The sequence below is a fragment of the Oculina patagonica genome, chromosome 2 (assembly GCF_052425735.1).
Source record: "Oculina patagonica isolate OP01 chromosome 2, crgOcupat, whole genome shotgun sequence".
Lineage (NCBI taxonomy): Eukaryota > Metazoa > Cnidaria > Anthozoa > Scleractinia > Oculinidae > Oculina > Oculina patagonica.
The window spans coordinates 43,561,960-43,583,019 of NC_135759.1; the positions used below are offsets into that span (position 1 = coordinate 43,561,960).

At 40.3% G+C, this 21,060-nt stretch overlaps 3 protein-coding genes across 3 annotated transcripts in view; 1 reads left to right on the top strand and 2 right to left on the bottom strand.

Annotated features, from left to right (window-relative positions):
- Positions 1-1,993, top strand: part of LOC144644767 (talin-like) — an 89,892-nt gene extending 87,899 nt beyond the window's left edge. The window contains exon 64 of the mRNA XM_078504292.1: positions 350-1,993. Within this exon, the coding sequence (XP_078360418.1) occupies positions 350-586 (237 nt within the window). The 3' untranslated portion in view covers positions 587-1,993. The remainder of the gene's footprint in view (positions 1-349) is intronic.
- A 3,170-nt stretch (positions 1,994-5,163) lies between these two features.
- Positions 5,164-9,964, bottom strand: LOC144644752 (uncharacterized). The gene has a single exon (XM_078504274.1). The coding sequence runs from the start codon at positions 9,662-9,664 to the stop codon at positions 5,456-5,458; it is 4,209 nt and encodes a 1,402-aa protein (XP_078360400.1). The 5' UTR covers positions 9,665-9,964; the 3' UTR covers positions 5,164-5,455.
- A 5,803-nt stretch (positions 9,965-15,767) lies between these two features.
- Positions 15,768-21,022, bottom strand: LOC144644825 (centrin-3-like). The gene is made up of 4 exons (XM_078504379.1): positions 20,792-21,022; positions 17,687-17,801; positions 17,233-17,424; positions 15,768-15,913 (listed from the first exon to the last, which is right to left on the bottom strand). The coding sequence occupies exons 1-4, from the start codon at positions 20,945-20,947 to the stop codon at positions 15,870-15,872; spliced, it is 507 nt and encodes a 168-aa protein (XP_078360505.1). The 5' UTR covers positions 20,948-21,022; the 3' UTR covers positions 15,768-15,869.
- Between the last annotated feature and the right edge of the window lie 38 nt (positions 21,023-21,060).

Consider the following 21,060-nt stretch of genomic DNA (forward strand, 5'->3'; position numbering starts at 1 on the left):
TCGTCTGGCGGCACACAAGTAAAGCGCAGATTTAGGTGAACAAACTATTGATCCTAACCACTCTAACATCGAAAGATTGTTCCTGTTCTTATTTTTGTTTATTTGTTTTTTGGGAGGTGCCACAAAAGTCAGTGGGATATTTCTTTGCGAATAGATCGGGAATTGAATTGTTTCGGGGCTTTTAAAATGAAAAGTCTTTCTTTTGATGACGCTTCAATTTTCATTCTTTTAAAGAATCTGCATGCAGTCCCACCTTTAAGACCAATTTTAAAAATTATAAGCACTCCTGTCTTTTGTTTCCGAGAATTCAATATAAGTGTTGTTACTGAGGAATTCGTTATCTTCACAGACCGCTGGTAATGCTGTCAAAAGAGCTGCGGACAACTTGGTAACCGCCGCCAAGAGTGCTGCCATCTTTGAAGAACAGGAGACCACGGTTGTTATTAATCAGCGGTTTGTTGGCGGAATCGCTCAAGAACTTGAAGCACAAGAGAAGATTCTTCGTATCGAGAAAGAACTAGCAATGGCCAGAAGTAAATTGAGTCAAATAAGACAGGCGAAATACAGACCAGAAGAAGATGACTAGAAACAGCGAAATGAATTTATGGAATAATTTAAAATTGTAAAAAAGAAGGCTGTTGGTGTGCGTGAGCGTCAGTTGCTGGCGTTTTGGTAAATCGTGGTAGAGACTGTTCCAAATGTTCTCCATATAGATTATTCTAGTTAGATATGGCACACGAATTTAAATTTAAGTAAGAAACGGTTTGTAACGCTTCACGTAAGAATTGTGTGATGGTGAACAGTTTGATACTTTTTGACTTGAGCCAGTAGTAGAAGTAGAACTAACTGAAGTAAATGCTTCCATATGATGCAAGTTATGTGTAGCAAGTTAACATTAGTCCAGAAATATATATTTTTTCGTTGGCGTTTATTACTGTTAAAAGCTTTTTTTCAATCCGTTTCTTTTTGTACGACTTAGATTTTGCGCAAAGAACAATTTTTTTGATGTTTTGTATTACTTTTTTAAATTAAGATATAAATAAAAATAAGTAATTATAAATTTTTTCAAGTCTAAGACTAGGTACCACATGATAAGTTTTTCTTTCGTTAGTAATTTTTGCGAATTAAGCGAGCTAAGGGTGATGACGTCGACTAATCCACTTGTTAATGTGGTTCAACTTCTGCAGCACTTGCGATCTAAAATCGTCGTTCATGTTCTGTGATTTAAGGCCAAAAGGCGTTTGTTTTTCAAGAATCGTAGTTGTGTGTCAACATCAGATATAGCATCAACCATCAACCTGCATGGCATTTTAGAGGTTTGGCTGTGATTGACTTGTGTTTAGAGCGATTTTCTCTTTGGTTTTCTATTACTACGCTAAGTAGTTAGTTGAAACAAACTCCCGCCACTTTCTCAGCCAATCAGAAGCAAAGCCAAACCCAATCGTGACTCGTTCACACACTTTTTCCCGCGCTTCGTGCCAACTACATTTGTATCTGCTTCGAGTTTTGTTTGGTTCATTGGATTGTCTGTGTCGTTCGTGATTGGCAAGAATGATAACTTTGGTTTTGGTTTAACGACACTCGGTCGAAAATCGCTCTAAAGCACTTATTTTTTTTGCGACACTTCCTGTTTTGTACAAAACTGCCTTTAAACCGAAGGAAACCTCCAATAATAGTTCCCTAAGGTAGAAAAATGAAATATGTAATGTCAATCCTTAGCAAGTATGGTTAAAATGGGGAAGACTAAGACGGGTTACGAACGAAACGGTTTCCGTTTAAGGTGGAAAATTAGTCTTGTGGGTCCGTGGAACGATTGTAGAAGCCAATGTGTTGTGTGTGTTAGGCTTTCATTTTGTCCATATAATCAAATTAAATAATTGAGTTATAACGAATATATACTTCACTTGTCATAGTTTGAAAATAATCTTCCTAACATATATGATAACGACGAAAGCTACAAAAGAAAATAAAAGAAATATTTTGCTTAATAAAATTGTCGATTTTTTATTCGAAACCAAGGTTCCGTATAAAAGGGTCCTTTGAACGTCTCCTCCCTCTCCCCAATAGAATTATGAAATTTGCACAAATTCACTCTCCTATCCCCCCTCCTTTTCCCTAACGATCGGTCCCCACGGCCTTGGCTTTTTGAGTTATTTTTTCAAAATAGCTCTTTAGTCGGCGCGATGGACCTGTAATCAGTGAAGTATGTGGGTTTGTCACACCAATCAGATTTCAGGTACTATCGGAACCAATCAAATTGTAGTTTATAAAGGGGAAGCAAACTGACGTAGTCAGCAATTTCGTTCGAAGTTTTTAGATTAGAAGGACTGAAGGAGGCGGAATCGGTGAGTTATGATTTAACCCTGGATTAAAAACGTTTTTCGTAACGCCCGCCTGCTTACAACGCACACGCCGTGAGCAAAAGGCCCAACAATAACTTGTTATTCGTCTTATTCGAGCGTACGTTTGGAGAGGCTAGCTTTCCTGACCGTAGTAAAAATAACATATAACATTTGCACAAAGCAGATTTGAAGAATAATGTTGTCATTACTTTTGCCGTCCGCTTTGCGAAGTTCGTTGGGAAATTGGAAAGTTTGTTATGAAGTTGCCAAATAGGTTGCGAGTTTGTGAATCAAATTGTGAGCTTCGATACAAAGTTCCCAACTTCGGCCCGAAATTAATAAAACCTTCTATTATAATTATGTTATTAAAAAGGGCTTTGCTACGCTAAACTGTTGGAAACAAATGTCATAAAAATAAAAAACTTTTATGTTCAGCGAGCCGTAAGCATGTTGTCTCGAACCAGGGCGCCCTGCTCGAACAAATTAGTCTGTCGCGTCGCGTCGGCTTCGATTAAAATCAATAAACCATCCAGTTTCATCCGGTTTACAAACGCAGAAGACTTGAAATTGAAGACAGTGAAGATTATGCCTCACAGAAATCGTTAAATATGTGTTTTCATACAAAAAAGTTAAAATTTGACCAAATTTCTACCTGCATAAAATTTATTTATCGCCAAATCACTTGCGTGATCGCTGATGCGAAACGTTGTCTTGTACTTCAAGCTACTTCAACTTTCCTTGACAAGCTCTAAAATCTTCGAGTTCAGAAATCGCCATGACTTTCGAGCAGCATGTCTTGTTTCTCCTCAACTACCAAAACTTCGAAAGTTCAGTCGGGCCGAAGTTGGGAACTTATCGAAGTTCGCAATTTGATTCGCAAACTCGCAACGTAATTGGCAACTTCATAACAAAGTTTCCAATTTTCCAACAAACTTCGCAAAGCGGGCGGCCAAAGTAAACTGAAATCAACTGTAAAACATCTCGTTCAAATATTTAATGAACCGGTACAAGTATTAACTTTGCTGTTAAAAGCAACTACAATCGATAGCAAAAACAGAATAAGAGCGTGCCATTCCGTGACAATTCGATAACTCAATTAGTTCTTGTTTGTTGAATAGAATTTAGGTTGTAAATGAAAGAAAATCTTTGTTTAACAGTTCTGACAGGAAACAAAGACTCCAGGTATACTGCGCTTTAAAGAACTTTCCCGAAGAAAGTGGTTTTTGATTTGATGCGTTTATTACTTTGTTTATTATAGTACTTTTCGTTCAATGTCTGTATGGAAACGTGGCTTTTCGAGAAAAACAAGGGTATCGTGTTACGTTCGTTTTTAAAAAACAAAGGTCTCATGTTACAAAAGTGAGAAAAACAACAATATCATGTTTCAGTGTTTGGCAAAAATCCAAAAGTATTCCGTAACAAACAAAAGTAACACGTTACGGTTGCTACAAAGCTAGCAACAAAATAACCGCTTAAACAGAATAAGAACGTGCCATTTTGTGACATTTTGATAATTGAATTAGTTTTTGTTTTTCAATTAAATGACGAAAATTTACGTATTGAATAAAACAGTTCTGATGTATCAAAATGCACGTAAAAGTTATTTTGTTTGCAAGCAAATTTTGTGCAAAAAAGTGACTCCGTGGGCCGCCATACACAAATGGCTAAACCCATGGCATAAACCATCCCAACAGGACAATCACCCAGTTTCACCCCAAGCCACCCCATAAATTGAAAAAATAACTCCTGCACGCTTAGCGTGCCTATGTTTTTCGCCGGCTTGCTGTCCACACCAATAGCTAAAATGGTTATCGTGTTTATGTATTGTTTCTCACGCATCGCATCTCATTTCTCACGGAAATCAAATACCTTGAAGGTGGACCCCCCAAAAAGGAAGGAGCATGGTAAATCACTTTGCCCACCCCCCCCCCCCCCAATCACACAGGTATACACGCCACCACTGCCTCGACGCATTCCCGTCCCCAGAGCCTCTTATTCCTCTTGGCTGGCGAAGCAAGTGGCTCTAGGGACACATGATTTGATTGGCTTGATTTTAACAAAAGGAACAGCCAGTCAAATGAACCGTTGAAAATCCCTATACGAGAGTTAAAAACGGTTGATTTGATTGGCTTTATTCAGGGTTCGCACACGCCTTGAGTCTCAAAATAAAAATTCAAGGCCTTGAAAGTCATTGAAATTGGTTTTCGGTCCTTGATTTTTTTATTGAACGTCATAAGGTTTCTAGGCAATGAGAAGACCGCCAAAATGAGATTTTTTTTAGTTCTTCAGCAAGCACATCAATCGTTGATTTGGGGTAAATTTCATAAAAAAAAGTCCTTGAATTTTTGGCCTGAAAAAGTGTACAAACCCTGTATATTTGAAACGCCCTTTGTTAAAATCTAGCCAATCAAATCAAGTGCCTCCAGAGCTACTTGCCTCCATGGGAAATATACAACAAAGATACAGTGTGAAGGGATTGGGGAGTGGGACGTGAGGTAAGTTAACATTAGTCCAGAAATATATTTTTTTGTTGGCGTTTATTACTGTTAAAAGCTTTTTTTTTTAATCGGTTTCTTTTTGTACGACTTAGATTTTGCGCAAAGAACAATTTTTTTGATGTTTTGTATTACTTTTTTAAATTAAGATATAAATAAAAATAAGTAATTATAAACTTTTTCAAGTCTAAGACTAGGTACCACATGATAAGTTTTTCTTTCGTTAGTAATTTTTGCGAATTAAGCGAGCTAAGGGTGATGACGTCGACTAATCCACTTGTGCTTGTGTCCCAGGTTCCAAGGTCAGTCGAACAAAACAACACTCGTAGAACACACAAAACATTTTAATTCCTATTCAACATGGCGGCCGTCTTCGCCTCGTGGTCCAACAACAAGTCAAAATGCGCATGCGCGCTAACTCTACTTAGGGGGGTACCCTACGTCTTATGTCTCATGCTTAATAAGGTAGTTAAACAATATCTTCTGCGGAACATCCTCCCCTTCCTTGATAAGACAATATCAACAAAATTGCACGAAAAAAAACACTATGAAAAAACTGTTTCGGTTTCAAAACTTCTTAGGCTAGAGTTCACAGTTCACTTATAAGTCACTTAATGTTCAACATTGTTCCAATGGGCAAAGTTTCACAATTGGTCTCCTGTACACAGTCTTTCCCACTTGAACATCGACGACTCGGACCCGGTCGTCCTTTCCAGGGAGCACTTTGACGATGCGTCCCAACGGCCATCTTCCTCTCGGGGTTTCTGTAGACATCACAATCACTACATCACCAACTTTCAAGTTAGGTCGATCTCTGTGCCATTTCTTTCTTGCACTTAGGCTCGGAATCCACTCCCGTAACCACCTCTGCCAAAAATGGCGAACAAGTTCCTGGACCCGACGCCACCTCTTTCTTGGGTTGAAGTCTTCAGTGTCAACACTGTCCGGTGCGAATCTTCCTCCCACTTGTCCATGAAGAAAATGGTTAGGGGTAAGAGGAACAAGGTCCGATGGGTCAGCTGATTGATAAGTCAGTGGCCGAGAGTTAATTAAATCTTCCGCGCCAACAACTGCACTTAACAACTCCTCATCGGTGATATCAGCAGAACCCAAGATCGCGTTAATGGCTTTCTTTGCCGCTTTGATCATGATCTCATGCACACCGCTGAAGTGCGGCCCAGCAGGCGGGTTAAAGTGCCAGTTGATTCTGTGGCTCGATGTGGTATCTTGGATCTTGTTCTGGTCTAAGGCTTCCAATTCTTTCAACTCATTACTTCCACCAACAAAGTTAGTTCCATTGTCACAAACAACATCTTTGGGAACACCACGCCGTCTTGTCATTCGAAAGAATGCATTTAGGAATGAATCAGTGTCAAGGCTGTATGCTACTTCAAGATGCACAGCCCTAGTCTCTAGGCAAGTAAACAGACATAGGTATCTCTTCTGGCGTGTCTTTCCTCTTCCCTGTTTGGTCATGAAAGGTCCACCAAAGTCAACGGATATGTGGCTGAATGCCCGAAGGGACTTTCGTGTGCGTAGCTCTGGCAAAGGGGCCATGATCTGTTTAGCTGGAGAAGCCTTCCTTCTTCTACACTGCATGCATTCTCTTTCCCACTCTCTAATTGCTTCTCTTGCTGAAATTATCCAGTACTGGACTGAAAGCTGTGCTAATACCTGATTGGTCCCTGCATGATGATCTTGCTCGTGTGCATGCTTGACTATGAGCTTTGTGACACAATGACTACGAGGCAAGATGATGGGGTAACGGGTTTCCCATGGCAAATACTCTGCATAACGAAGTCTCCCATCACATCTTAGGACTCCTTCCTCGTCTAGAACAGGTCGCAGTGGCAGCAGCTTACTTCCACCTGGAATTTCCCTCCCAGCCTTCAATGCTCGAATTTCCTGCGCAAAAACTTCTTGTTGCGCCTGCCTGATATATCTCATTTCGGCAGCAGACACTTCATCAGGCTTTAAGGCTCCTTCTCTTCGAAGAGCGGCTGGTAAACGACAGTTCTCTAGGAAACGGTCAACACTTGCAGTAACTCTTGTGAGCTTACTCCAACTTGAGTATCTTTGTGGCTGCAGGCGGTCTTCACTGGTCAAGGCAAGGAATGTTTGCCCCTCTGTTTGTTCTGCTTCTTGGTACTGTTTACGGACTTCAATGTCTGGACCTTTCTTGACCTCAATTTTAGTCTCAGGCCACTCAGTTGAGTCTTGCTTTAGGAACGTTGGCCCACTCCACCATTTCTCTTCCGTTAACAGCTTAGAGACACTTTCTCCTCTGGTCAGCAGGTCAGCTGGGTTCTGTCCGGTTGGCACATACCTCCACTGATTAGGACTTGTCAAGGCTTGGATCTCTCCAACGCGATTAGCTACAAATGGCTTGAACTTTCGACTGCATCCACGAATCCAGTAAAGCACATCCATACTGTCAGACCAGAAGTTCCGGTGACAACTCTCAATGGCAAGGACCTTTCCAACTGTCTCGCTGAGCTTAAGCCCTACTACAGCTGCCATCAGTTCTAACCGTGGTATACTAACAGCTTGGAGTGGTGCAACACGAGACTTTGAAGCCACAAGACAACAACTAACAGATTCGTCTTCATACAGATGTCTAGTGTAGCAGGCTGCGCCGTATGCTTCTTGAGATGCATCAACAAACGTGTGCAAAGTTACACTTTTGACTGCATTGGTGTTTCTCAGGCATCTTGGAATGTGAAGGGTGGGTAGCACTGACAGCTCATCAAACCATTGTGTAGCCTTCAATGACAGTCTTCTATCCACCGGCTCATCCCAGTCCACACCACTTGCCCACATCTCTTGAATCACGACTTTGGCACGTATTGTGTACGGCGACAGCAAGCCAAGAGGGTCAAACAACGTGGCTATCTTCCTTAGGAAACTGCGCTTCGTATGATCATTGCTCTTGGTAGGCAGGTTGACTTGAAACTTGAACACATCCTCCATGGGACACCACAGAACACCCAGTGTCTTAACAGAGGGCAATTCGCCACTGTCGAGGTCAACTTCGGTCGCACAATCTGAAGCTGGAATGGACTGTAAAACTTCTGGCACGTTTGATAGCCATTTCCGGGCATGCATCCCAGCAGATTCCCATAACCTTGACAGCTGGCTGTACAACTCTACACCGGTCTTGACATCAGGAACGGAGTCCATGCTGTCATCCATGTACGTGCTCTCCAAAACAGTTTCCGCCGCGAGGGGAAGTTCTGATTGGTGATGTCTGGCATGTTCTTGAGCAACAAACTGTGCTTGGAATGGGGACGAGTTCACTCCGAATACAACTCTGTCAAACTCGAAGACATCAGGTTCTCGGTCGGTCTGCAAGTCTCGCCACAAGAAGCGGTGATAAGGTTGATCTTCAGGTCTTAGCTTAATCTGCAGGTACATTTCCTGGATGTCACACATTAGGGCCACAGGATTGCGGCGAAATCTCAATAGTACGGCAAACAAGTCCTTCTGGAGTTTAGGCCCTTGGAGTACAATGTCATTCAGAGATACGTCACTGAATTTCGCTGACGCGTCAAACACAATACGAGTCTTGGTGGTCGGTTTGTCAGGCCTCAAGACTGGGAAATGGGGCAGGTACCAAAGTTGATCAGGCTTGACCTCTTCATGTGGGACTTTGTGAATGTATCCCTTCTCTTGATAGGTCTGTAATACTTTCTTGTAGGCTTCACCGAGTTCTGGGGACCGCTTCAACTTCTTCTCAGTACACTGTAGGCGACTCAAGGCCATGCTGTAATTGTCAGGTAATGATGGTCGATCCTGTTTCCAAGGCATACCAACAACATAGTGGCCATCAGTGAAGGTCAAGGAGTTAGAAACAGTGTCCTTTGCAAATTTCTCATCCGGTCTGACAACTAGAGTCTCTTTAGGTTCTTCAATGTCCCAGTAGCGGCGAACAAGACTGTTCAATTCATGCATGTCATTCAGAAAAAATGTGAAATTTGTCTGAACTTCCTCTGTTGGGATTTCTGGGCTCCCAATACACGTCCAGCCAAGTGGAGTCAGTCTTGCTATGGGCTCTCCTGCCTTTCCCCTGACATCCTCCAGCGAGTACAGCAAGTCTGCCTGGTCCACACCAATTAGGAGATCAACAATCGGTCTCGGCCCAACTTGATGGAACTTGATGTCTTTCAGGTGCTTCCACTTGTGCTTATGTTTACTCCAATCCACCACTTGCATACTTCCAGTAACTCTTTCGGCTGTATAGGCTGAGGCTAATTTGGACACTTTACCATCACAACTGCTGATCATGAATTCCACGACTGAGGTGGACAACTTTTCCTGGTTGTCATTCAATACATTAACAGTTAGTTCATGTGGTCTACCTTCTAGACCAAGTTCTGCTGCAATGTCACTATTTAAGTAAGTCCTACTGCTTCCATCGTCAAGAAGGGCATTCACTTTGATTCTCCGATGATGATTAGTTACATAGACAGGAACTGTTCTTAAGGCTACGAACCCCGATGAAGGCATTGCTCCAGTTCCTGTAGTAGCAGTGTGGGTTCTCTCTTCAGACTCCCCTTGCGCAGTAGCACCACCTTGCAACATACTGGATGAATCAACTTCTCTCGAGCCCGCTACGTTTGCCATCTCAGTATTCTCTGCTTTCTTTGGATCTTCATGAAGCATCCGGTGATGGTGAGAGCGACAACCATTCAACCCACAAACTCTGCTCCGAGAGCATGCCTCTCCGCGGTGTCCATTGCTGAGACATCTGAAACACAATTTCTGCTCCTTAGCGACATTCCACCTCATATCTACAGACATCTTCTTAAAGTTCTCACAGTTCCACATTCCATGGGATCCTTTACACAACTTGCACTTGTTCCCCTGTTTCTTCTTAGGTTCGGGATCTACTTCAGCTAGGAAGATTCTCTCTCTCTTGGACCCACTGAGGACACCTGTTATGGTCTCAGAAGCTGTGGTCAAAAACTCAGACTCTCTGTCAACAAACTCTCTCAGTGTTCCTACATTCTCAGTTCGATGGTTGTCACTAACCCACTGCTTGTACTTTGAAAGAAGGCCTTTGTTAAACTTCCGTTGAAGAGTGATGTACAATGATCCATTGCCTAGCTCGGCTTCCTGGTTAGCATCCTTTAAGTTCACAACAATTCCATCAAGCAGCTCTGAAAATCTCTCCAGGACTTTCTCATTGTCCTCTCTTATTGGCTTAAAAGCATCCAGTTCTTCAAGGCGAAGTGTGAGAGCTCTACGTTTCCCGCCATACTTCCGCTCTAGACGAGTCTTTGCAGCTTCATAGGCAGCAGCAGAATGGCCCAAATGCTCGATTACTTTGAGGGCTTCCCCTTGAAGGCATTCACGTAACCTCAACAACTTGTACTCAGGTGACGCCTTAGTGCGATCTACACAAGAATAAAACGCTGCTTTCCATGTTTCATAGTTCTTCTTTTGGCCAAAGAACTTCGGAATGGTAACTCTTTTCAGTAAAGCAGAGTCAGTGCTGATCTGGTCTGAAATTGAGGACGAAAGCTGTTGACTGTTCCCAGTGGGCATAAAATGAGCTTGGTCTCCACTGATAGTAAACGGTGAAGATGAATAAACGCCGCCCATCGCAAGCGGTGTAGATGAATAAACGCCACCCATCGTGAACGGCGTAGATGAATAAATGCTGCCCATCGTGAGCGGAGTAGATGAATAAATGCTGCTCATCGTGAGCGGAGACAAACCTGACATCTGTCCAACAGTCGAAATAATTGGCACATGTGTAGACGAAGACACATTAGGAACGCCAGAATTTTGTTCCTTTATCGGTTCTTTGGACGACAGACTCTCGTTTAATTCCTCCGATTTCTTCTTCGATTCTTGGTCTCGGCCGCGTGGTTCAGTTTCCCGCGTTTCTTGCTCTGGTTGTTCCGAAGGTTTTTCGCTGCCAAGTTTCTGTCCGAGTTGTCTTTGGCATTCCGCATACGTTCGCTCGATTTCTTGTTCGATTCGACTCAGCTCTACTTCTCGCCTACACACCTCTTCTCTCAGTTGTTCCGTTCGCTCTTTTACCGACGAATTACCCGAACTGCTCAAATATCCCTTCACAAGGTCTTCGATTTCTGTAAAGTCTTCTTCAATGGTCCCCAGTTCGTTCGAAAGGGCACTAGCTCGTCCCGAGTCTTTCAAATCTTCGTAACACTTCCCTAAATTCTCACAGGCTTGCAGCACGTCTTCATAAGCGTTCGTAAATGCATCCAAGCTTTCCATAACGTGCATTCGTGATGACATCCCTCCTTCCATCACCATCATAAGCTTGTTTTTGGTCCTCGTGTACCTACATTTCGATCGCATTTTCTCTTTTTTAAACTGTTCCATGTTGAATAACTCCAGTAAACCTCGCTCTGCTACCAATAATGTGCTTGTGTCCCAGGTTCCAAGGTCAGTCGAACAAAACAACACTCGTAGAACACACAAAACATTTTAATTCCTATTCAACATGGCGGCCGTCTTCGCCTCGTGGTCCAACAACAAGTCAAAATGCGCATGCGCGCTAACTCTACTTAGGGGGGTACCCTACGTCTTATGTCTCATGCTTAATAAGGTAGTTAAACAATATCTTCTGCGGAACACCACTTGTTAATGTGGTTCAACTTCTGCAGCACTTGCGATCTAAAATCGTCGTTCATGTTCTGTGATTTAAGGCCAAAAGGCGTTTGTTTTTCAAGAATCGTAGTTGTGTGTCAACATCAGATATAGCATCAACCATCAACCTGCATGGCATTTTAGAGGTTTGGCTGTGATTGACTTGTGTTTAGAGCGATTTTCTCTTTGGTTTTCTATTACTACGCTAAGTAGTTAGTTGAAACAAACTCCCGCCACTTTCTCAGCCAATCAGAAGCAAAGCCAAACCCAATCGTGACTCGTTCACACACTTTTTCCCGCGCTTCGTGCCAACTACATTTGTATCTGCTTCGAGTTTTGTTTGGTTCATTGGATTGTCTGTGTCGTTCGTGATTGGCAAGAATGATAACTTTGGTTTTGGTTTAACGACACTCGGTCGAAAATAGCTCTAATGCACTTATTTTTTTGCGACACTTCCTGTTTTGTACAAAACTGCCTTTAAACCGAAGGAAACCTCCAATAATAGTTCCCTAAGATAGAAAAATGAAATATGTAATGTCAATCCTTAGCAAGTATGGTTAAAATGGGGAAGACTAAGACGGGTTACGAACGAAACGGTTTCCGTTTAAGGTGGAAAATTAGTCTTGTGGGTCCGTGGAACGATTGTAGAAGCCAATGTGTTGTGTGTGTTAGGCTTTCATTTTGTCCATATAATCAAATTAAATAATTGAGTTATAACGAATATATACTTCACTTGTCATAGTTTGAAAATAATCTTCCTAACATATATCATAACGACGAAAGCTACAAAAGAAAATAAAAGAAATATTTTGCTTAATAAAATTGTCGATTTTTTATTCGAAACCAAGGTTCCGTATAAAAGGGTCCTTTGAACGTCTCCTCCCTCTCCCCAATAGAATTATGAAATTTGCACAAATTCACTCTCCTATCCCCCCTCCTTTTCCCTAACGATCGGTCCCCACGGCCTTGGCTTTTTTTCGCCGGCTTGCTGTCCACACCAATAGCTAAAATGGTTATCGTGTTTATGTATTGTTTCTCACGCATCACATCTCATTTCTCACGGAAATCAAATACCTTGAAGGTGGACCCCCCAAAAAGGAAGGAGCATGGTAAATCACTTTGCCCACCCCCCCCCCCCCCTCCCAATCACACAGGTATACACGCCACCACTGCCTCGACGCATTCCCGTCCCCAGAGCCTCTTATTCCTCTTGGCTGGCGAAGCAAGTGGCTCTAGGGACACATGATTTGATTGGCTGGATTTTAACAAAAGGAACAGCCAGACAAATGAACCGTTGAAAATCCCTATACGAGAGTTAAAAACAGTTGATTTGATTGGCTTTATTCAGGGTTCGCACACGCCTTGAGTCTCAAAAATAAAAATTCAAGGCCTTGAAAGTCCTTGAAATTGGTTTTCGGTCCTTGATTTTTTTATTGAACGTCATAAGGTTTCTAGGCAATGAGAAGACCGCCAAATTGAGATTTTTTTTAGTTCTTCAGCAAGCACATCAATCGTTGATTTGGGGTAAATTTCATAAAAAAAAGTCCTTGAATTTTTGGCCTGAAAAAGTGTACAAACCCTGTATATTTGAAACGCCCTTTGTTAAAATCTAGCCAATCAAATCAAGTGCCTCCAGAGCTACTTGCCTCCATGGGAAATATACAACAAAGATACAGTGTGAAGGGATTGGGGAGAGGGACGTGAGGTAAGTTAACATTAGTCCAGAAATATATTTTTTTGTTGGCGTTTATTACTGTTAAAAGCTTTTTTTTTTAATCGGTTTCTTTTTGTACGACTTAGATTTTGCGCAAAGAACAATTTTTTTGATGTTTTGTATTACTTTTTTAAATTAAGATATAAATAAAAATAAGTAATTATAAACTTTTTCAAGTCTAAGACTAGGTACCACATGATAAGTTTTTCTTTCGTTAGTAATTTTTGCGAATTAAGCGAGCTAAGGGTGATGACGTCGACTAATCCACTTGTTAATGTGGTTCAACTTCTGCAGCACTTGCGATCTAAAATCGTCGTTCAAGAATCGTAGTTGTGTGTCAACATCAGATATAGCATCAACCATCAACCTGCATGGCATTTTAGAGGTTTGGCTGTGATTGACTTGTGTTTAGAGCGATTTTCTCTTTGGTTTTCTATTACTACGCTAAGTAGTTAGTTGAAACAAACTCCCGCCACTTTCTCAGCCAATCAGAAGCAAAGCCAAACCCAATCGTGACACGCTCACACACTTTTTCCCGCGCTTCGTGCCAACTACATTTGTATCTGCTTCGAGTTTTGTTTGGTTCATTGGATTGTCTGTGTCGTTCGTGATTGGCAAGAATGATAACTTTGGTTTTGGTTTAACGACACTCGGTCGAAAATCGCTCTAAAGCACTTATTTTTTTTGCGACACTTCCTGTTTTGTACAAAACTGCCTTTAAACCGAAGGAAACCTCCAATAATAGTTCCCTAAGGTAGAAAAATGAAATATGTAATGTCAATCCTTAGCAAGTATGGTTAAAATGGGGTAGACTAAGACAGGTTACGAACGAAACGGTTTCCGTTTAAGGTGGAAAATTAGTCTTGTGGGTCCGTGGAACGATTGTAGAAGCCAATGTGTTGTGTGTTAGGCTTTCATTTTGTCCATATAATCAAATTAAATAATTGAGTTATAACGAATATATACTTCACTTGTCATAGTTTGAAAATAATTTTCCTAACATATATGATAACGACGAAAGCTACAAAAGAAAATAAAAGAAATATTTTGCTTAATAAAATTGTCGATTTTTTATTCGAAACCGATGTTCCGTATAAAAGGGTCCTTTGAACGTCTCCCCCCTCTCCCCAATAGAATTATGAAATTTGCACAAATTCACTCTCCTACCCCCCCCCCCCTCCTTTTCCCTAACGATCGGTCCCCACGGCCTTGGCTTTTTTTCGCCGGCTTGCTGTCCACACCAATAGCTAAAATGGTTATCGTGTTTATGTATTGTTTCTCATGCATCACATCTCATTTCTCACGGAAATCAAATACCTTGAAGGTGGACCCCCCAAAAAGGAAGGAGCATGGTAAATCACTTTGCCCACCCCCCCCCCCCCCCCCCAATCACACAGGTATACACGCCACCACTGCCTCGACGCATTCCCGTCCCCAGAGCCTCTTATTCCTCTTGGCTGGCGAAGCAAGTGGCTCTAGGGACACATGATATGATTGGCTGGATTTTAACAAAAGGAACAGCCAGTCAAATGAACCGTTGAAAATCCCTATACGAGAGTTAAAAACGGTTGATTTGATTGGCTTTATTCAGGGTTCGCACACGCCTTGAGTCTCAAAATAAAAATTCAAGGCCTTGAAAATCCTTAAAATTGGTTTTCGGTCCTTGATTTTTTTATTGAACGTCATAAGGTTTCTAGGCAATGAGAAGACCGCCAAAATGAGATTTTTTTAGTTCTTCAGCAAGCACATCAATCGTTGATTTGGGGTAAATTTCATAAAAAAAGTCCTTGAATTTTTGGCCTGAAAAAGTGTACAAACCCTGTATATTTGAAACGCCCTTTGTTAAAATCTAGCCAATCAAATCAAGTGCCTCCAGAGCTACTTGCCTCCATGGGAAATATACAACAAAGATACAGTGTGAAGGGATTGGGGAGAGGGACGTGAGGTAATGCAAAACCAAAAGTAAGCCCAGGGTTTTATTTGGTGAATGGCCACTTCAGATGGCTTATTTTTAGGGAGGGCTTACATACGGGGACAGGTGTTTCAGGTAAAAATTGCAATTAAAAATCCTTGGCAGGGACGGCGGAGCTGGGGGGGCTTTAGCCCTCCCATTTATTTCGAAAAAATAAAGACTTACTAAGAGAAGAGTCTCTTAAGCCCCCCACTTCAAGTCACTAGTCAGCCCCCCCACCTGGAAAAATGCTCCGAGGACGCCGTCCCTGATTCGGTTTCTATTAAGGTAGGATAAGGTGACCGAATTTCAATTGTCTACAAGAATACCACGAAGAGAGATCTAATCTATCTGCAACTTCAACATGTTTTTTTTTTATTCAAAAGTAATACTCTACAATGGTGTTTCTTATAATAAATACATAATACAATAAAACAATAAAAGCCATATTTCCTACATTATGTTCAGTTGTATTCAGAGTTTGAATCAGCTAAAATCAAATGATTTAATTAAATACCACCAGCAGGTTTGGGCTATATTAACCTGAATTTCTAATTGATTTTTGCTTGATCATTAATAATCCATTGACATACAGTTACGTATAACTTTTCCTATACATACTGCAACAGTAACTCCAATTTACATCTTTGTTTGTTTATTTCCTTTACAAAAATATGTAATTGTTGAAGACATGTCCAGAGATTTTGCACCAAAATATACATAATGTTCTTTTTTCTTGTCACACTTCATGTATCCCCTGTCATAATGGCCAGAAATTCCTCTTCATTTACTGCAGAAAAAATAACAGAATACAACACAAATAATATTAAACTATTTTAAAAAAGCAAGAGAGGAAAGCCATATTAGTTTATTAGGTTGCTTGACCTGCAGATCCTCTATGCAAATGAACTGGAACAAAGTCTGAGGCCCTGCCAGGGTAAATTGTGACAAGCGACATGGCCCAAAAAGTAGCGACAACAGATGGAATGAAATTGCGACAAACAATAACCTTTCTTGCCAAAATCTGACAAGTGACAAAAAACGCCTAGAATGGCCGATGAAACAGTGACACCAAGCATTTTGAAATTCAGACAAGCGACTCGGGGACCCCCCCCCCTCCCCCGGCAGGGCTTCAAGTCTAACAAATGATGGTTTTTGAGGAAGGCCACAGGTGAAGTCAGCGGCAATAGCGACCTTTAGAGTGGACTACAAGTGCGAGTTTTCAAGCCAAATTTGTGTGCCTCCTACAATCACTTTATATCACACCAATCTAATTCCTTACGTTTATTTATGTGCTAGTCAGCAACAGGGAAGAGTTATAGTTTAGGGGAAATAATTGTCTCGAAATTCCAAAGTTGTACTCGAACTCAATGTGTAGTCAAATCTAAAGGTCACTAATAAAACCTCACATAAGTACACAGGGCCTCTTAACATTAGTTTTGAAGAATAAATCTTCGTTTGCTGCGTGGCACTTCTAATTGTGAATACTGCGAAAAAAAGTATATTGTACGTGCCAAAAAGTTCATTATAAACCAAACGTTTCGGGCTTAGCCCTTCATCAGTGGTAAATTGGTCGTAACAAAAACGACCGTTAAAAATACGCTCTTACTAAAATACTAGCCTGGGTTGGCTTGCTGCCAAGTGTGTGAAGCAGAGACACCTGGTTATTAATGTTTTGGTTACCACAAAGCTGACCCAGCCCTGGCACCTTGGTTGTCACCAAAAACAGAAAATACTTTCTTGGTAACTACATGATCTACACTGTACTTTTATTATTTTGTGAACTGGATAGAGGACCCATATAAAAACCAGCTAGAGCTGATGTGGCTTCCTCTCTATTATTTTATAAAGTAATTTATTAGTTGTAACAAAACTGAAAACCTTGGTCTGCACACTGCACTGAAATAGCTGTTATTACAGTTGAGCCTACAGTAATAATTTTATTCTTTTTTTAGGTAGGTATGCCAACAAGGTGAAAGGGTCAACACATCAGTTAAAACAATGCAGAAAAACCCTTTCGCCTTATTTGTATGACAAACCGCTAAGAAGTGTAATAACATCTATTGGCTGTTGCCGCATGAAACCTAGTTACAGTACAAAGAAACTCACTTTCTCCATCGCCATCTTTATCGAACTCGTCAATCATTGCACGGAGCTCCTCATCTGTCATATTCTCACCCAGCTCCCTTGCGACTCGTCTGAGATTCCTTAGACTGATTTTACCACTGTCATCATCATCAAATAATCTGAAAGCTTTGAACACTTCTTCCTGAGGATCTCTGTCTAGCATCCAGTCTGTCACTAAGACAAGAAAAAAAACAATGGCTTGAGAATGAGCTTGATTGTCACTGTTCTCTGAGAAGAGATGGCTGGATGTGTGGGAGTAAAAAATTAATGGTGTCTGTGACGAAAACAGTAAACCAACCTCGTCCCATGGGCCATCTCCACTCCGCTTTCAAGACGGCAGGAAGAGTTTCAAATAATGGTTAACTTACTGCTACCCATACATGTAATAACATCACTGAAACATTTCTTGTTCTTGTGCTATTGACTAGATACTTACTGACTTCATTAAAGTCATCAAATGAAATTTTGCCTGAAGCTTCTCTGTCGTAATCCTTCATAATTTTTAGAACATCTGCCTTCTTCACATCAAATCCAAGAGCTCTCATTGCAACCTGTAAAATATTGAATCAGAAATTTAAGACATGTCATTTTCTTTTCCCTGTATACATTGATTAAGACACAAAATCATTTTTAAATAATAAATATACACTGTATCACTCAATGCATATTTCTCTTCCTTTTTATTGGTCAAGAGCCCACCACATGATCTGCAAATACACTGTAACTGCCAATAAAATAATTTTGCTGCAGATAATATTCTGGTCACATGAACTTGTGTGGACTTTGAAGAAAAACAGCAGCTCATTTTCCAGAGTTGCTGGAGAACAATTTGAAATTTCTACTAGGCCAAAAACAAGCTCAGTGATTGGGAGAAAAATTATTTGATCTGAGCTTGTTTTTTTAAGATCTAATTGAGCGAGTTCTCTAGAAAGCAGCTTTTTACATTTTTATATTTCCCCTCTCTCTTACATATATATGTCTGAATTTATCAAAACCGGGTCAAAGAAAAGTGACGTCAGTATTCTTGAACAAGTACGTTACTGCGCGAATTGGCTTAAAACGCCACAAGAAAGGAAAAAAAAAAAAGAAATACAGGGCTGAAAGGTAGAGAAGAGAGAGGAGAAGAGAAAAAAAGACTGACATTCCCTTTAGTTTTTATATCAACGAGTTTGGAGATAAAAAACGCGTTTACAGCGATTTGGGCTTAAAACGGTGAAAATTTCCTTGACCTGGTTTTAATAAATTCAGACATATATATATTGATAATTAGATTGTTGTATTAGCTGATGATTTGACCATGTTTTTAAAAAAAAAAAAAAAATAGAGATTATCCAGATTATCTATTATCCTTATCCCTGACAAATTGCGATATTGTGCTCAACCTCATCCAATAATAATTGTTTATTATAATACACTTAAAACCAACCATCAAGAAAAGAAAAATTAGCCCTTACAAAAAATATTTTTGCCCCCAATAACCAGTTGAGCTCCCTTCTCAAGTTTAAAGAGGTCAGGTCACACAATTTTCTGCAATTTCAGCAATCACCAACTGGATCATTGAATGAACTGAATTTTGCAATAACAACTAAAAGTTGTAGAAGAACTTAAAAGAAACACAGAAAAGCTGTGACGTGACTGAGCATGGATGGGCAAAATTTGACATCATAAAAACAGACAGCTTTTGGGTAAACTTGGAAAATCTTGGTCCAATTTTTGAAGGTTATCTCAGTTTGAATGAAAATGTCATTCATTCAATGACATGTAAATTTTCCTTTACTGTCATGTGATAGTGATTTTGCCAATAAAAGAGTCTATTGCTCTGCCAAAATTAACAAAATCTTAACACTGTTACCCTGGGTCACAGTGTTTCTAATCGAACCCAATCGAACACAAATTGTTTGAAATTGAGTTGAATGATTGGTGTTCAGTAGTCAAACATAATCGAACTCACAATAAAATTTGGTCAGTTGCATATGATTGAATGTTGTTCAATTACCGAACAGTGGACAATTGTACTTAATTGAATGTTTGATTACTGAACTTTCAGGCATCAAGAAATGCATTCCAAACAAAATTGAATCGGATTAAGTTCAATTGCATTCGATGCTGTTCAATTGGTTTGATAATCAAGCTCCCAGCAAATTAGATATTTGATTTTGTCCGATTATCAAACCCAGTTGAACGTTTGAGTTTTGGTCAGATTTTGTTCGATTGGATACCCCAGGTGTGACCTAAACCCTTTAAGGTCCAGGGTTTGTTTATTTTGAATTTGTCTGCTTTACCTAACTTGTGAGAGCATGCAGATATTTCAGCTCCATTTGGAGCCCTCCCAGTTCCTATTAAATGTCATGTAAAAATAAAGAAACATTTAACCCAGACATGAGGCACTCAAGCATGTTCGTGTACTTGTGTTTACTTTTCTTGATTTGTAGATGTATCAACATTTTCAACAAAAATTGGCAATCTTATTAGACTGAAGAATGGGCCCAAAATAGAGAACACACAGTTAAAGCCAAAGGTATTTTTATTAATAAACAAAAGTTCCAAGTTCTTTTGTATCTTGTACTAAGCATGTCTTAATCACCTCTGCTTTCAAGCTCTCAAAGGCACAAATGGGAATTGACGCTTAATTGACATGGCACTTAAGTTGTCAAAACCATCAATTGAATTTTCTGACAAGCAGAATACAATTAAAAACTGGTTGTAATCAACTGTTGAAAAATTACATTCTTTCTTACAATGCTTAACAATTTAACTTGAACAGCACTCTGTTGAAAAGTCACTCAAACCAAATACCAAGTTTTAAAATGCCCACCAAAACAATTCTCGCAGAAGATATCACAGCGAAAGCACAACATACCTCAGGACTTTATATAAATCTTTCAAGTATAATTGTAGATTACAGTTTTCGCAAATGTACATGTATACAAATCAAAAACACCTATTGTGGAACCTTCAATTGCGTGATTCTGCCCTTTCAACAAATCAAAAAGAACTTCAAAACGAAAAATGTTATTGTTGTTACATTTTAATATGCTGAATAGTTTCGGAAGCTGTTTGAATAAATAATATTAAACAGGAAATTGGACACCGAAAGATTGCGCACAAATTTGTAAATTCCATCAATCCATCACTTCTGTCCGTTGTTGTAAGCAGAAATGAACAGCGCTGAGCTTCATAGCGCTGTATTCTGCATGTAATTCAAACCCGCCTTATTATTTCCTGGCAGGTCATAAAACGGCCCCAAACGTCGGTTTTAATTCGACTAAACTGCAGTCATTGTGATCTTTATGAATGGTTTCAATTCGCCGGTTTTGTTTTCAAACAATGCCGAAAGAATAATTTCTTTAGTTAAAAGGTCAATTAGTGAAAAAGTCCCGCTCAAAAGGAGGTCACACAATCATTAGCGAACAAAAGAGAGAGCAATTGTGAAAAATCCCTCGCCTGTACGTCCTACATTTTAAACGGTTTTAACTGACAAAGATTAGTGAAATATCGTTGTCAGTTATGGTTGGCAAGATAATTCTATAGCTGAGCTTACCTTTAGCTCATGATAGTCTATCGCTCGATCCTTGTCGGTATCAAACAAGTCGAACGCTTCTTTGATTTCTTGTTTTTGCTCTTCGCCAAGCTCGCGTCGTTTCCCTTTGGCGCCTCTTCCTTTGCTGAAATCAGGCGTCTTTAACGAAAGACTCATCTCTGCTTGTTATGAAGTAATTTTCGAAGCAGTACGTTGTTGACGGTCCGATCATCTACACGCGCTTGTTGCTTTGGAAAATGACGCGCAAAATGCGATTGGCGGTTAGACCC

Bases quoted from the DNA above. Each gene is read 5' to 3' on its own strand.
- LOC144644825 (XM_078504379.1), bottom strand. From the start codon at position 20,947: ATGAGTCTTTCGTTAAAGACGCCTGATTTCAGCAAAGGAAGAGGCGCC. The intron at 17,802-20,791 runs GTAAGCTCAGCT...AATATTTTACAG, and splicing joins TAGACTATCATGAGCTAAAG to GTTGCAATGAGAGCTCTTGG. The intron at 17,425-17,686 runs GTAAGTATCTAG...TTCTTGTCTTAG, and splicing joins TGATGACTTTAATGAAGTCA to TGACAGACTGGATGCTAGAC.
- LOC144644752 (XM_078504274.1), bottom strand. From the start codon at position 9,664: ATGTGGAACTGTGAGAACTTTAAGAAGATGTCTGTAGATATGAGGTGG.